The 17512-nt window shown below is 40.3% G+C and overlaps 1 protein-coding gene across 4 annotated transcripts in view; it reads left to right on the top strand.

Annotated features, from left to right (window-relative positions):
• The first annotated feature begins 4575 nt into the window (after window positions 1–4575).
• The window catches only part of LOC118384421 (oxysterol-binding protein-related protein 7-like), a 26168-nt gene continuing 13231 nt past the window's right edge, over window positions 4576–17512 (top strand). For 2 of the 4 annotated variants that reach the window (XM_035770943.2, XM_035770941.2), the window contains exons 1-2: window positions 4576–4742; window positions 17124–17339. In XM_035770943.2, the coding sequence (XP_035626836.1) occupies window positions 4668–4742; window positions 17124–17339 (291 nt within the window). In that variant the 5' untranslated portion in view covers window positions 4576–4667. Of the gene's footprint in view, window positions 4743–4969; window positions 5015–6764; window positions 6798–17123; window positions 17340–17512 lie in introns of those variants that run through there. The other 2 variants (XM_052518629.1, XM_052518630.1) reach the window with 2 other exon arrangements.

The raw sequence follows: 17512 nt of genomic DNA, 5'->3' as shown, positions 1-17512 counted from the left end.
AAGAACTGCGACATTTTCAGGTTCCAGGAATGGTGTACATCCTTGTAACATGGGACCGTGCATTATAATGCTGAAACATGAGGTGATGGCGGCGGATGAATGGCACGATAATGGGCCTCAGGATTTCGTCACGGTATCTCCGTGCATACACATTTCCATAGAGAAAATGCAATTGAGTTCATTGTTCGTAGCTTATGCCTGTCCATACCATACCCCCAGTGCCGCCATGGGGAAAACTGTTCACAACGTTGACATCAGCAAACCGCTAGCCCACACAACGCGATACACGTGTTCTGCGGTTGTGAGGCCGGTTGGACGTTCTGCCAAAATCTTTAAAACAACATTGGCACGCCAATGGGTTTCTCATGGTACAGAAAGATATTTACATTCAGTTCTCTGGCAACATCTCTGGTGGACATTCCTGCAGTCAGCATGGCAATTGCCAAACTCCCTCCAAATTGAGACATCTGTGGCATTGTGTTGTGTGACAAAACTGCACATTTTAGAGTGGCCTTTTACTGTCCCCAGCACAAGGTGCACATGTGTAATGATCATGCTGTTTAATCAGGTTCATGATATGCCACACCTGTCAGGTGGATGGATTATCTTGGCAAATGAGAAATGCTCACTAACAGGGATGTAAACAAATTTGTGAACAACATGTTAAAGAAATAAGCTTTTTGCACGTTTCGGGGATCTTTTAATTCAGCCCATGAAACAGCGGACCTACACTTTGCATGTTGTGTTTATATTTTTGTTCAGTATATATCTGAATGTAGGCATAGGAACACTCTCTCAAAATGCAAATTAATGATTTAAAAATCATACAATGTGATTTTCTGGATTTTTGTTTTAGATTCTGTCTCTCACAGTTGAAGTGTACCTATGATGAAAATTACAGACCTCTACATGCTTTGTAAGTAGGAAAACCTGCAAAATCGGCAGTGTATCAAATACTTGTTCTCCCCACTGTATGTTGTTCTCAACATCAAGCTGGAGAGATTCCACATTAAATGAGCCAGGACTACAGTTTTCTCTAAGCGCACTCTTCCCGTGGGACGTTTTACATCCAAGTACTGAGCGAACTACCTGTCATTTTATCTTCAGTTGAGGCGGAGAAAAATGCTGTCAGTTGACAGATATGTAAGACACACGTTAAACAACTGAACTCTACAGACGTGTGTTTTCGGCTTTTGTTCTTTAGTAACTATGCAGTAGCTAATCATCAGTGATCGGGCCTTTAGGCGATACCAACACTTGCGAAGCATCTCACCTTTCCCTTCCACCAACTAGTTGTGGTATGGAGGTTACCAAATGGATGTGTTGTCACGTTTATGTATAAATTACTTGACGTGCAGTGTGTGTGTGTGTGTGTGTGTGTGTGTGTGTGTGTGTGTGTGTGTGTGTGTATAAGTTGGACGTTCAAGGGTTTTAAGGTCAGGGTGTAGAAAATACATGCTGTAGGTCAAGTAGTTATATGTAAGGCCACTTAACCAAGGTCAGGTCACAGGTGAGTGGATGGGTTGAACCCTGTTTATCCGCATGTCGGACACCTTAATCATAAGCTCCAAGAAAACAAAATGCAACTGCTATGGAAAATGTAAGCCTGTCATAAATGTAGCATTTTACAGGAACAACTACTGGTCATACATCACAGTTTACTCACGCTAGCTTACTCACGCTAGTTTACTCACGCTAGTTTACTCACGCTAGCTTACTCACGCTAGTTTACTCACGCTAGCTTACTCACGCTAGTTTACTCACGCTAGCTTACTCACACTAGCTTACTCACACTAGCTTACTCAGTCAATATATTCCAGTACACTGGCTCAGGCAAAGAGACACCATTGTAGGCCTACATAAGGTCCATACACCCTCCTCGGCTCTGCACAACTGTCCCACTGGGCACAGATGTCAATTCAACATCTATTCCACGTCGTGCCTTTCTTGTGAAGCTGGAAATGTATGTAGTTATTTGCCAGAGGACCTCACGCCTTTAAACCAGGTGTCATTGTCTGGCTACAGGGGAATTCCACGTTGGTGGAAACAACGTTTATTCAACCAGTGTGTGCCCAGTGGGGTCTTACAGACACACTTCAACCGTTAGCAATATCAGATTTCTCTCACAACAAAATATTACTGTCAATACGTTTATCCCGTGGTGGAAAAAGTACCAAACTGTCAAACTTGAGTAAATGTAAAGATACCTGAATAGAAAATTACTCAAGTAAAGGTAGTCACCCAGTACAATTCTACTTGAGAATAAGTCTAAAAGCATTTGGTTTAAAATATACTTAAATATCAAAAGTAAAAGTATAAATACTTTTTTATTTCTTATATTAAGCAAACCAGATGGCACCATTTTCTTGTTTTTTATTTATTTACGGAAAGCCACGGGCACACTCCAACATTCAGACATAATTTACAAACGAAGCATGCGTGTTTAGTGAGCCTCCAGATCAGAGGCATTAGGGATGACCAGGAGGTTCTCTTAAGAAGTATTTGTGAATTAGACTATTTTTCTGTCCTGCTGAGCATTCAAAATGTAATGAGTACTTTTGGGTGTCAAGGAAAATGTATGGAGTAAATAGTACAATATTTTCTTTAGGAATGTAGTGAAGTAAAAGTAAAAGTAGTCAAAAGATTAATAGTAAAGTAAAGCACAGATACCCAAAAAACTACTAAAGTAGTATTTTTACTAAAGTATTTTAGACCACTGTCGTTTATCATATAATACATATACACAACTTCTAAGATCACCTATTCTGAAATGTTTAACTCAGATGGGACTTTTATCTCACCTGTATTATTAGATTGGCTACTGTACTCATGCGTGTGTATTTCAGTGAATGTGCTGTACGTGTTTCCGAATAATGGATATACGGCTTTGAGTTGTACTCACTGTGTCAGTGGTGTAAAGTACTTAAGTAAAAGTACTTTAAAGTACTACTCATGTCGTTTTTTGGGGTATCTGTACTTTACTTTACTATTTATATTTTTGACAACTTTTACTTTTACTCCACTACATTCCTAATGAAAATAATGTACTTTTTACTCCTTATATTTTGCCTGACACCCAAAAGTACTCGTTACATTTTGAATGGTTAGCAGGACAGGACAATGGTCCAATTCGCACACTTACCAAGAGAACATCCCTGGTCATCCATACTGCCTCTGATCTGGTGGATTCACTAAACACAAATGCTTTGTTTGTAAATGATGTCCGGGTGTTGGAGTGTGCCCCTGGCACATTTGTCTGTAAAAAAAAACATCTATAAATTGTGCCGTCTTGGTTTGCTTAATATAAGGAATGTGAAATGATAATACTTTTACTTTTGTTAAGTATATTTAAATCCAAATATTTCTAGACTTTTACTCAAGTAGTATTTTGCTGGGTGACTTTCCCTTTTACTTGAGTCATTTTCTATTAAGGTACTTTTACTTAAGCATGACAATTAGGTACTTTTTCCACCACTGATCTGTGTGTATTTAGATGTATATACATACATTTTTTCCATGAGTGTGTAAAGCCTGTGTGTAGTCCCGTGTGGCTCAGTTGGTAGAGAATGGCACTTACAACGCCAGGGTTGTGGGTTCGATTACCACAGGGGACACGTTCAAATGAAAATACTTGCACTCACTATTGTAAGTTGCTCTGGATAAGAGTGTCTGCTAAATTACTAAAATGTAGCCAACACATGTGACCACATACTCAGCAGCACTGCATACATGAATGTACCTAAGTTGAGATGCACATCCTCTGATACTCCTGTCAACAGTTGAGGGAGAGAATACCTTACATTCCTTCACATTGCTAGGGCAACTCTCATTGGCCCATTCTAGGCCCTGTGCTTGGTGGCAGTGGCATGGGCTTATGCTTGAGGCGTTGGTCATACCGGTTTAGCAAGGCCCAGGCATCCTATTAACAGTGCATCTTGTGTGTAACTATCACTAGATTTCTCCTGGCTGGTTCGTGAGAGAGAGAGAGAGAGAAGTTTACTATGTGAAGAGTCACTGCCTATCTTGCATGGATGTGATTAAATAATAACAACAACACATTGGAGTGTCTTTTTGTTTATGAGGAAAAGTTAGGTGTTTTATTTCCCCCCCCAAAACAACACCAAACAAATGCTATCTTTTTACAAAATAAAAAAAATACTATTCTGTGTGACTTCATTTTGTAAACATGTGGTTTATTAGGTCTACTCTGGTATATAATATTGTCATTTAAAATATATTACTAGTGAATATAACATACAATTCTTAACATGAATAAACTAATAGCCGAATAATTGTCTAATTGTACTGACTAATTCGTGCAAAGTCAATCAAATCATGTGTCACAACATTGATGTAAAAATGATCTGTTAAATTCATGTTATCTTTCTCTGATACGTCAGGAATTTGGAGAGGTAAGGGTTTATAACTAGTGCGTGTTTTGGCAACTGGGAAGTCAGAAAAAACTAATTCCGTATTGGAATTCCGAGTTGGATTTTTCCTAGTCGGAGTTCATTTTTTTCCCGAGTCCCAGTTGTATTGAATACCCTGAAGTTGGACATTTCCGAGTTCACAGTTGTTTTGAACGAGGCATATGGATTGGGCACACCTTTCTCACCTGGGACACTCGGATTTCGACGACGGAGTGACGTAGTGCTGCGATATGACAAATGCGGAGGAAGCAAAAAAAAAAAGTCAGTCTTCTTTCACGCTGGCCACGTCCCTGGGTTATCCACGGGTTTCAGGTTAGTTTTTCGTTCTTATTTATTTGACTATAGGGAATAAATGAACATAATGCAAGTGCATTTAATTGGTTGAAGCGAATGTTTGATTTATAGAATTATTAGTAATTGTTTGTTTTGCTTCCATTGAGTTTGATATTGGGGTAGGCTATGCTTGATCAATTACGGATCGAATTTCGAGTGTTTTTGTTTCCTTTGCTTAGGCCTGTTAAGTAAAACAACTCATTTGTTGGATATTGGACACAATGAACTTCAACTGTGCCACCATAGGAGATGTAAGTGAGTGCGGCAATTAGCTCTCACAGTCCCACATCATAATTAGACGTTAAATGTTTCTTAAACATCTAATTTGGAAGTTGTAGCAAACGGCACATTTCGAAGTGGTTACGGTTAAGTTTATGCATAAACTCCTAATATTTAAGATTGGGGATGGGTTTAAAACAAAAATCACAAACATTAAGAATCAGAGACAGATGCCATCCACAATGCTCACCGTTGCCCCTCGTGGCTGGTTTCCACGTCACTTCCCGATGTCCTCAGACATAGATGGACATCGACTATTGACTTGTATCACGGGTGACCTGGCTGGCCTTTTCAAGCGTTCTCAACATTTTAGCAAAACTTTTCTGAAGCCACAAGAGTACTGTAATTCGGCCTACCTTTTCTGAGCAGCAATTGGCCCCGTTGTCGTAACATTATTAGCTATCTATGGCTTTGAAGCGCTTGTGTGTTCACACGAATGTGCTCAAATCCAGGTGCCAAACTAGTTTTTAATCAACGCGTGGGATACAGGGAGGATCTAGTGATACGTTTCTTGTTCATGCTATAACATTGTTGCTTATTCTCACAGACTTCTGAGATGCAGCGAAAATGTGGCTATCAAATGCCGTTTATTTTCAACTCTCCATCTCTGCTTTTCACTCGTGTGTCTTCTGCAAAGAAATAAATGCATCCAGTTACTCTCTGGCCTCAACTGATTTAGGACTTGAACTTCCATTGCCCATGTCCTAGTCTTGGTAACATTCTAAGGTAAAATGGTAACAGTTGTATTGCGCTCATATTTGCTTTTAGAAATATGAACAAGTTGGCTATAAACAAATTTCTGTCTCTTTAGTGTATATTTAGCTATTTTGATGAGGAAGGTTGTCAGTCACACTGTTAATGGCCTAGTTGGTGATTAAGGTGACAGTCCATACTTCCATCAGAACATATATGGGTAATGCTGAATGCCTATGTTTTATATAATGCTTTACAGATGGCCAGCCAGGGTGAGCATTTAGGAATGTTGTATCCCGGCCTTACTGAAGGTCTACCCCTGGTTCTGGTTCTGATAAACCCAAGTTGTGGACAAGGGAGTGGCTATGGTATGCATGTGGGCCCATCAAATGTGATTTGACCAATGCTACGGTACGAGTATGTCCCACAGCCATATAGATACAGTCCTGCGGAATGTCATCCATGTTGGAATTCTCTTGGAACAGGCTTGGAACTTGCAAGCTTACGTTGGCAATCCCTCCAAAAAGCATCCTCCTTACCCTACGACACTTTCATTGTATGCCTCATGTTGTATTTCTAAACCTTGAACCTAGTCTAGAAGGTGGAACATCCCAGGTGTCCCAGTAGCAGCAGCAGTGTCATTGAGGCTGTAAGGGGCCCTGTGTGTTGGTGCAGCATGCAGCTCAGGCACATTCCTGGAGCACAGGAACCTGTCCGATCACCCTATGCCTCCGGCACCTGATGCTGTCTCTCTCTCTCTCGTGACTTTCTTTATCTCTTCTGGCAGTTTTCTCCTTGGTGTTCTCGTGATCTGCTTCAGAGATCATTCTGATTTATTAGGCGTTCCTCTTCCAACCAAGACTCCGATGTTGTGATTGCTACTCTGGACTGCATCAGGAGTAAGCTACAGCGGCGGTGGTTGTTTGTAGATGTTTTACTCTTGGTTGTTAGGAGTAACTTGGCAGTTGCTATGGTTGTTACTGTACACAGCTGTTCATAACATTTGATCCAGATCCAAATGAATCAAGCATCCAGAACAGGCTCATGTTTTGTTGGTGTCAGGTATGTGTCAATAGTTCTAAGTTCTCTAATTCAAACCATAAGATATGCGGCTATCAAGAGTCCTTTATCAATGCTGACAGGAAGCTCTGTTTTTTTTTTTTTTTCAAACGTCACCACACTTTCAGTCCGCGTGTTTTTAAAAGGCCCTGAGAAACATAGTTGCCCTCTTACTCAAAAGAAGTCCGTTTGTATCCTTGTTATCTGGTTGAACGACATATTCCACATCGTTATTGTGTGTCAGTCCCTGTAACATTCTTCTTCGTCCCGACTTAGCATAAAGCTGACCATGTATCATGACTGCATAAGCCTCGAGTCATTTGGTTCAGAGATTCAGGAATGCCATTGTTTGTTTGATGGCTGTATTTTAGTATATTTTAAAAATGATTTCAAAGCCACCCAAGAGGGCGTGAGTTTAGTTTCAGTTGACTACAGTATGTACTACATTTCCCATGACATATTGTAAATAAACAGCAACTCGTATTACTCCCTGTAGAATGAGAGAATACAGTCAATTACCTAGAAAGTTGTTTGTGTTTGCCACCAGTTGATGGAGAAACTGTAATCAAAATGGCCGCCTCAGCTAAATGTAATCTGCGGGATATTGGATTTTTCTGTTTTTTTTTCTACTCTGATGCCCCCTCAGTCAATTTTGTCAGCAATAACTACCATGAAATATACTCGTCAACAACCTATTTTTCTTGACAAAATAATGATGATAACAAGACGAGAAGCCCTGGAGAAAATACTATTATAAATGACTTTTCATTTTAGTTGACAAATGTGACGAAAGGAGAATTCCACGTGAAACTAATGACCATTCAATTTGACATGAAGCTCCTTTTCATCTGTTTTGTCCAATCATAAGCAAGCATGGTTTAGCAGAATATTCCATACAATCCTCTGATTACCTCTTTGTCTATGTCTTTCTGTTGCATGGGCTGTTTGAGCAAAGCTAGCTCTCTCCCACACAGTTCCTGGAAGGTCACTCCACTCTTTTGAACTGATGTGCAGACAGGACACTAATTGTAACATACCTCAGTTAGAAACATCAATACTGTCATTGATTCTTTGCTTTCTTCTAGGCAGTTTTTGCTCTGATCACATCAGAAGCTCAATTTTTGCCATGTTATTGCCTGTTATTCATCAGGATTTAAGCAGGAATATGATCTTTTACTTTTGAAGAGCGCCAACAACTACAGGTTAAACTCAAAGCATACTATCTAATGGTAAATGAACCTGGTAAACACCTCGTAGCGCTCACAAAAAGAATACACGCCAGACCAGTTATAATTTGAAAAGATAAGGATACGAATGCTAAAAATAGAGACAATGATATATAAATAACCATTTTAAAAGCTACTATGAAATTCTTTATAAATCAGAATGAAATAAGTTGGACTGAACCTATAGCCTTCATGGACTCTAACCTTGAAGCAACTATCAGCAGATAAAAGAATAATCACTAAAAATGGAAAGTAGCCCCCTATTTTACTCAAATGACAACATCAATCACTCAATTCAGTGCTTCAGAGTTCCATGTATCACAGTTATTTCCGTTATATTAAAACCAGGAAAATCTGGAGTCCACTGCAGATTTTAATAAATTGTGACAATGCAATTATAACCAAACTCCAATGCAACAGAATGGCAGAAGTCTTACCAGACTTGATACATTTGTATTTATCATGGATCCCCATTTATTTTATATATCTAGGCAAGTCAGTTGAACAAATTCTTATTTACAATGACCCTATCCCGGAAGATGCTGGGCCAATTGTGCACCGCCTTATGGGACTCCCAATCACGGCCTTAGACCGCTGCGCCACTTGCAAGCCCAGGCAGCAGCTACTCTTCCTGTGGTCCAGCAAGATTAAGGCAGTTATACACAATTAAAAACATTACATTTCACAACACATTGCAAGGGGTTCATGTTTTTTTGCCTTCGCACTACACAGCTGATTTTTAAAATAATCCATTTATCAAGCTTCGATCATTTGAATCAGCTGTGTAGTACCAGTGCAAAAACCAAAACATGCACCCTTGGGGTCCCGAGGATGGAGTTGGGGAAATGCTGGTATAGTATGCATGTTATCGTGTGTGTCTGTGCCTCTTCAGTCCCGGCTCTTTAATTAGTTGTATTTTGATCAGTTTTTACTTGATGTGGAACAGAGTTCCACGTACTCATGTGCCACCTCCCATAGTCTGTTATGGACTTGGGGACTGTGAAGAGACCTCTGGTGGCATGTCTTGTGTGGTATGCATGGGTGTCTGAACTGTATGCTAGTAGTTTAAACTGACATGTGGCATTCAACATGTGAATACTTCTCACACATGTGACGTTGAGCCAGGACAGATTGACACTAATTTTAGCTCTCGTGTACATTTAAGGGCCAGCCTGGTTCTGGGCCAATTGTAATTTTGTTTTAGTGAATGATTCGTCCCAAATACAATGCTTTCAGTTTTTGAAATATTTAGGACTTACTTATTTCTTGCCACCCATTCTGAAACTGACTAAAGCTCTTTAAGTGTTGCAGTGATTTTACTTGCTGTGGTAGCTGATTGTGTGTAGTATTGAGTCATCAGCATACATAGACACACAGGCTTTACTCAAAGACAGGCGCTGGTCATTAGTAAAGATTTAAAAAATACAGCCTAGACAGCTGCCCTAGGGAATGCCTGACTCTACCTGGATTATGTTGGAGAGGCTTCCATTGGGTTCTTTAATGATGTCAAACTGAACTAACAAAACGGCTCCCACAATCTTTTTATAAATGTCTCCAAGACAATCGTCCGTAATCTGTGTAAGTGCTGTACATCTTGAATGCCCTTCCCTATAAGCGCCATGAAAATCTGTGAATTTGTTTACTGTAAAACTCAGCAAAAAAAGAAATGTCCCTTTTTCAGGACCCTGTCTTTAAAAGATAATTTGTAAAAATCCAAATAACTTCATAGATCTTTATTGTAAAGGGTTTAAACACTTTCTCAAGCTTGTTCAAAGAACCATAAACAATGAATGAACATGCACCTGTGGAACGGTTGTTAACTTCTCTGGGATATGTGGGACGGGAGCGTCCCACTTCGCCAACAGCCAGTGAAATTGTAGGGTGCCAAATTCAAAACAGAAATCTCCTAATTAAAATTCCTCAAACATACAAGTATTATACACCATTTTAAAGATTAACTTCTCGTTAATCCAGCCACAGTGTCTGATTTCAAAAAGGCTTTACGGCGAAAGCACATCTTGCGATTATGTTACGTTAGCACCTAGCCACAGAGAAACACAGCCATTTTCCAAAGAAGGAGAGGTGTCACAAAATATAGAAATAGCGTTAAAATTAATCACTAACCTTTGATCTTCACCGGATGGCACTCCCAAGACTCCATGTTAAACAATAAATGTGTTTTGTTCGACAAAGTTCATCTTTATGTCCAAAACCTAATTTGAAATTGTTACGTTTATGTTCAGAAATGCATTGTCTCAAACAAACATCCTGTGAAAGTGCAGAGAGCCACATCAAATTACAGAAATACTCATCATAAACATTGAAGAAAGATACAAGTGTAAACACACAATTAACGATAAACTTCTCCTTAATGCAACCGCTGTGGCAGATTTCAAAAGTTTTACGGTAAAAAGCACACCATGCAGTTATGTTAGGTCAGCGCCTAGCCACAGAAAAACCTACAGCCATTTTTCAACCAAGGAGAGGTGTCGCACAACTCAGAAATAGCGTTATAAGTATTCACTTACCTTTGATCTTCATTGGAATGCACTCCCAGGAATCCGTTATACAATAAATGTTTGTTTTGTTCGATAAAGTCCATTTATGTCCAAATACCTCCTTTTGTTCGAGTTTAGTTCACAAATCCAAATTCACAGGGCGCAGGCACTTAGTTCAGACAAAGTCAAACAGTTCCATTACAGTTTGTAGAAACTGTACAATTATATACAGTGGGGCAAACAAGTATTTAGTCAGCCACCAATTGTGCAAGTTCTCCCACTTAAAAAGATGAGGCCTGTAATTTTCATCATAGCTACACTTCAACTATGACAAATTGAGAAAAAAAATCCAGAAAATCACATTGTAGGATTTTCTATGAATTTATTTGCAAATTATGGTGGAAAATAAACTTATTGACCAAATACTTATCTAAATACTTTGTTATATACCCTTTGTTGGCAATGACAGAGGTCAAATGTTTTCTGTAAGTCTTCACAAGGTTTTCACACACTGTTGCTGGTATTTTGGCCCATTCCTCCATACAGATCTCCTCTAGAGCAGTGATGTTTTGGGGCTGTTGCTGGGCAACACGGACTTTCAACTCCCTCCAAAGATTTTCTATGGGTTTGACATCTGGAGACTGGCTAGGCCACTCTAGGACCTTGAAATGCTTCTTACGAAGCCACTCTTTTGTTGCTTGGGTGGTGTGTTTGGGATCATTGTCATGCTGAAAGACCCAGCCAGGTTTTCACTCAACATCTCACGGTACATGGCCCTATTCATTCTTTCCTTTACACGGATCAGTCGTCCTGGTCCCTTTGCAGAAAAACGGCCCCAAAGCATGATGTTTCCACCCCCATGCTTCACAGTAGGTATGGTGTTCTTTGGATACAACTCAGCATTCTTTGTCCTCCAAACACGACAAGTTTTTACCAGAAAGTTATATTTTGGTTTCATCTGACCATATGACATTCTCCCAATCTTCTTCTGGATCATCCAAATTCTCTCTATTAAACTTCAGACTGGCCTGGACATGTACTGGCTTAAGCAGGGGGACACGTCTGGCATTGCAGGATTTGAGTCCCTGGGGGCGTAGTGTGTTACTGATGGTAGGCTTTGTTACTTTGGTCCCAGCTCTCTGCAGGTCATTCACACCCCCCGTGTGTTTCTTGGATTTTTACTCACCGTTCTTGTGATCATTTTGACCCCACGGGGTGAGATCTTGAGATTATCAGTGGTCTTCTATGTCTTCCATTTCCTAATAATTGCTCCCACAGTTGATTTCTTCAAACCAAGCTGCTTACCTATTGCAGATTCTGTCTTCCCAGCCTGGTGCAGGTCTACAATTTTGTTTCTGGTGTCCTTTGACAGCCCTTTGGTCTTGGCCATAGTGGAGTTTGGAGTGTGACTGTTTGAGGTTGTGGACAGGTGTCTTTTATACTGGTAACAAGTTCAAACAGGTGGCATTAATACAGGTAATGAGTGGAGGACAGAGGAGCCTCTTAATTAAGCTTAGGGCTTACTTTTTTGAACATTCTGTTAAAAATCGCGCAACATTTCAGTGTCCTGCTACTCATGCCAGGAATATAGTATATGCATATGATTAGTATGTGTGGATAGAAAACACTCTGACATTTCTAAAACTGGTTAAATCACGGCTGTGACTATAACAGAACGTGCGTTTTGTCGAAAAGCCCAAGGAAAACTGATCACCAAAAAGTGGAAAAAAAATATCAATGCGCCACTTGCATGTATTGTCTATGGCACAGCAAATAAGATGGGGCCGAGATTACAAGTCCTACAGCTTCCACACGATGTCGCCAGTCTTGGCAATTGCCTGGGAGTTGTTCCTTGGTCAAACGAGGAAGAGAGACCCCATTCCTTCCGGTCTCCGACAGGATGTTTTGGAAGAGAGATTTCCGACCATGATTTGAAGACGTGGAGCTATTGAATACACATCGCTCCGTGATCAATTTGATAGATTATTAACGTTTACTAATACCTAAAGTTGGATTACAAAAGTATTTCGAAGTGTTTTGCGAAAGTTTATCGTCGACTTAATTTTAAAAAATGACGTTGCGTTTTAAAACAGTTTTTTTCTGGATCACACACTTTTCATAGATGGATATTTTGGGTATATAGTGAACGATTTAATAATTAAAAAAAATACCCAATAGTGATGTTTATGGGACATATAGGAGTGCCAACAAAGAAGCTTGTCAAAGGTAATGAATGTTTTATATTTTATTTTTGCGTTTTGTGTAGCGCTGGCTATGCTAATTATTTTGTTTATGTCCCCTTCAGGTATTTCGGGGTGTTGCATGCTATCAGATAATAGCTTCTCATGCTTTCGCCAAAAAGCATTTTAAAAATCTGTCTTGTTGGCTGGATTCACAACGAGTTTAGCTTTAATTCAGTACCCTGCATGTGTGTTTTAATGAAATTTGAGTTTTAACGAGTGCTACTAGCATTTGGCGTGGCGCATTTGCATTTCCTGATGGCTAGATGGGACGCCTGCGTGTCGGGTGGGCTTAAGAGGCTAAAGAAGTTGTTACAGGTCTGTGAGAGCCAGAAATCTTGCTTGTTTGTAGGTGACCAAATACTTACTTTTCACCATAATTTGCAAATAAATTCGTTAAAAATCCTACAATGTGATTTTCTGGATTTGTTTTCTCATTTCGTCTGTCATAGTTGAAGTGTACCTATGATGAATATTACAGGCCTCATCTTTTTAAGTGGGAGAACTTGCACAATTGGTGGCTGACTAAATACTTTTTTGCCCCACTGTATATAATCAATCTTTAGGATGTTTTTATCATAAATCTTCAATAATATTCCAACCGGACAATTCCTTTCTTTTAGAAATGAAAAGGAACGGAGCTCGCTCTCATGGCCGCGTACGTGACTTAGCTCATGAAATTCTGAAACAAGGTTCTAAAGACTGTTGACATCTAGTGGAAGCCTTAGGAACTGCAATATGACTCCATAGACACTGTATATTGGATAGGCAATCACTTGGAAAAACTACAAACCTCAGATTTCCCACTTCCTGGTTGTTGTTTTTTTTCTCAGGTTTTTGCCTGCCATATGAGTTCTGTTATACTCAGACATCATTCAAACAGTTTTATAAACTTCAGTGTTTTCTATCCAAATCTAATTGTTCTAATTATATGCATATTCTAGCTTTTGGGCCTCAGTAGCAGGCAGTTTACTCTGGGCACCTTATTCATCCAAGCTACGCAATACTGCCCCCCAGTCCCAAAGAAGTTAAGACACTAACAGCTTACAGACGGTAGGCAATTAAGGTCACAGTAATGAAAACTTAGGACACTAAAATAGGCATTTCTACTGACTCTGGAAAAACACCAAAAGAAAGACTCACAGGGTCCCTGCTCATCTGCATGAACGTGCCTTAGGCGTGCTGCAAGGAGGCATGAGGACTGCAGATGTGGCCAGGGCAATAAATTGCAATGTCCCTACTGTGAGACGCCTAAGACAGCGCTACAGGGAGACAGGACGGACAGCTGATCGTCCTCGCAGTGGCAGACCACGTGTAACAACACCTGCACAGGATCGGTACATCCGAACATCACACCTGCGGGACAGGTACAGGATGGCAACAACAGCTGCCCGAGTTACACCAGGAACGCATAATCCCACCATCACAGCTCAGACTGTCCATGTGGAGGGTCATGTCAGGCTCATCCTGACATGACCCTCCAGCTTCACAATGCCACCAGCCATACTTCTCGTCCTGTGCGTGATTTCCTGCAAGACAGGAATGTCAGTGTTCTGCCATGGCTAGTGACGAGCCCGGATCTCAATCCCATGTTGGATCGGAGGGTGAGGGAAAGGGCCATTCCCCCCCAGAAATGTCTGGGAACTTGTAGGTTCAAAAGGGGGTCAAAAATGATCAGATTAATATTGCCATTGAGAAAATTGAAAACAAAACGAGACATTAACTTTTTTTAAGGTCAGTCTTGCAAAAACACGCATTCTTGCGTTCTAACTACCCGCTATTCAAAGTGCTCTGAACAAATTAAGGGAATCTTTCACAAACATGGTCACATTCCAAAATCCGATGATTGTCTCTGTAATATGTTTTCGGACCTTTCCTTGGTCATATTCTTGTGGGGTAGACATCTCAGACCAATTGATCCACCCCAAGATATTCCTGAACATCTATTTACACCCCTACTGGATGGAAATTACAAGTGTCATGGCTGTGCTTAATGCAATGGCACGTATAAATGTAGATCCTTCGAACTTTCACAAACAGGGAAATCGATCCCAATCAAAGGTGTTATTACGTGCTCCTCTAAGGCAGTTATTTATCTTATTTGTCCTTGTGGTAAAAATTGTGGGTAAAACAAAGCGCAAATTAAAAGTACATATCTCGGAGCATCTTTTTTTTTAATTAATTTTTTTGCATCTGAGCTCCTAGAGTGTGGCTCTCCTTTATTTTCATGCGAACTTGTAGGTGCCTTGGTGGAGAGTGGGTTAACATCGCACAGCAAGAACTGGCAAATCTGACGCAGTCCATGAGGAAGAGATGCACTGTGGTACTTAATGCAGCTGGTGGCCACACCAGATACTGACTGGTACTTTTGATTTTGACCACCTTTGTTCAGGGACACATTATTCAATTTATGTTAGTCACATGTCTGTGGAACTTGTTCAGTGTGTCTTTAGTTGTTTAATCTTGTTGTGTAAATATTTGTATGAACATATGTTTGCTGAAAATAAACGCATTTGACAGTGAGGAAGTTTTATCTAGCCAAACAATTTTTTTTACAAACGTTTACTAAAGGTTGTTAACATGCCGATTGGTCGGCTGTTTGATTGAATGACTTGCTTCACTCCAGGTCTGAGGGGGCACACTTTCCTGTATGTTTAGATTGAAGAAATGGGAGTGGCAATATCATCTGCTATCATCCTCAGTAATTTGTCATCCAAGTTGTCAGACTCAGGTGGATTGTCATTGTTGCTATTCCACACACTTTAAGTAATATAAAATTATTAATGCATGGATGTATAGGTTCAGAATTTGTTGTTGGCATGGACTTTGTTGAAGCTCCTTTGGCAGCGATTACAGCCTCGAGTCGTCTTGGGTATGACCCTACAAGCTTGGTACTCCTGTATTGGGAGTTTCTCCCATTCTTTTCTGCAGATCTTCTCAAGCTCTGTCAGGTTGGAGGGGGAGTGTCGCTGCACAGCAAATTTTTTTTTTTTTTTTTTTTTTTTTTTCCCTCAGGTCTGTCCTGAGATGTTCGATTGGGTTCAAGTCTGGACTCTGGCTGGGCCATTCAAGGACATTCAGAGACTTGTCCCGAAGCCACTCCTGTGTTGTCTTGGCTGTGTGCTTAGGGTCGTTGTACTGTTGGAAGGTGAACCTTCGCCTGAGTCTGAGGTCCTGAGCGCTCTGGAGCAGGTTTTCATCAAGGATCTCTCTGTACTTTGCTCCGTTCATCTTTCCCTTGATTCTGACTAGTCTCCCAGTCCCTGCCGCTGAAAAACATCCCCTCAGCATAATGCTGCCGCCACCATGCTTCACCGAAGGGATAGTGCCAGGTTTCCTCCAGATGTGACGCTTGGCATTCAGGCCAAAGAGTTCAATCTTGGTTGCATAAGACCAGAGAATCTTGTTTCTCATGGTCTGAGAGTCTAGGTGCTTTTTGTAAAACTCCAAGAGGTCTGAATTTACCACAGATGGACTCCAATTTAGTTGTGGAAACATGATGCACCGGAGCTCAATTTTGCGTCTCATAGCAAAGGGGCTGAATAGTGACGTAAATAAGATATTTCTGTTTTTAATACATTTGTAAAAATGTCAAGCTGTTTTCACTTTGTCATTATGGGTTATTGTGTGTAGATTGCTGATTTTAAACGGTTTTATTTAATCTATTTTAGAATAAGTCTTGTAACAATTTGGAAAAAATCTCAAGGGGTGTGAATACGTCCCGAAGGCACTGTATGTGTTTACATCTCAACATTGGTGTGTCACTGTTGTGTTGGATGCTATCAAGGGACAAAAGACATTCTTCCATGGAATAGGGTAACTCTGGAGTACCAGTAGATCGATCCAATTTTTTTTTACTGTGGAATTATCTGTTTGATACTTTTGATAATATCTCATGCTGTAGATTAGGTCTAATTTAAACTTTTTCATGAAAATATTGTTTTTGACTGAAATTAAAAAAAGAGCTGACCAATTAAAAAAATTGCTCGTAGAATCTGATTAATTTTGAATAATGCATTGTCATATTCTTTGGTCAGTACTGCTGGACCTTGTGTAGTACCGCTTTGTCCACCACGGTCTTCATAAGGTCAAGCCAACCATAAGGTTGGGGTGGATTATGTGTAGGTTGTCTATCTCATTTTCCTGAACTCATGATCCGAGGGCCCACTGCAGCAGGGCAGCACACGTGAAGTGTGTTCCTGACACTTGAATTTCAAGAAAAGACGTCCTCAAGTCTATTTATCTGATTTCTCATAATTTAAAATGGGACATTAAAAAGCGTATGAAGCTGCTAAATGTGAAACCAGTTAAAATGGCACCTTTTTTTTTTGTCTCCTCACATTACTGTTCCTTTTGTGTCAACAGAGTTGTGTTTCCTCTGAGAGAGAACCTTGTCGAAAAGCAGAGCTTACTTTTAGCGACATTGTTCATCCAATCATAATGATGGACCCTCGGGTGTGCCCACCCTCACTCAACAGCAGCCAATCAGTGATGAGCAATCTGGACAAGTCTCCTTCTGGAGGATTCAAGGCCGGACACTCACGGAACGACAGCGCTGGGTCATCACGCAACTCCCGCCAGGTAGTTTCTGAGCCGTTCCTTTTTATTAAAAGTGCGTGTGCCTGGCTTTTGTATATGACGGGTCTCCTCTTTACACTATAATGCAACCAATGATGTATATAACCATCATGAATATCTCTATGGATGGATGGCTGAATGGATGAAACCCACTTTGTGAGTATTAAGTTCTTTAT

This window comes from Oncorhynchus keta, chromosome 5 (assembly GCF_023373465.1).
Source record: "Oncorhynchus keta strain PuntledgeMale-10-30-2019 chromosome 5, Oket_V2, whole genome shotgun sequence".
Taxonomy (NCBI): domain Eukaryota; kingdom Metazoa; phylum Chordata; class Actinopteri; order Salmoniformes; family Salmonidae; genus Oncorhynchus; species Oncorhynchus keta.
This window is presented reverse-complemented; position numbering and strand designations above follow the sequence as displayed.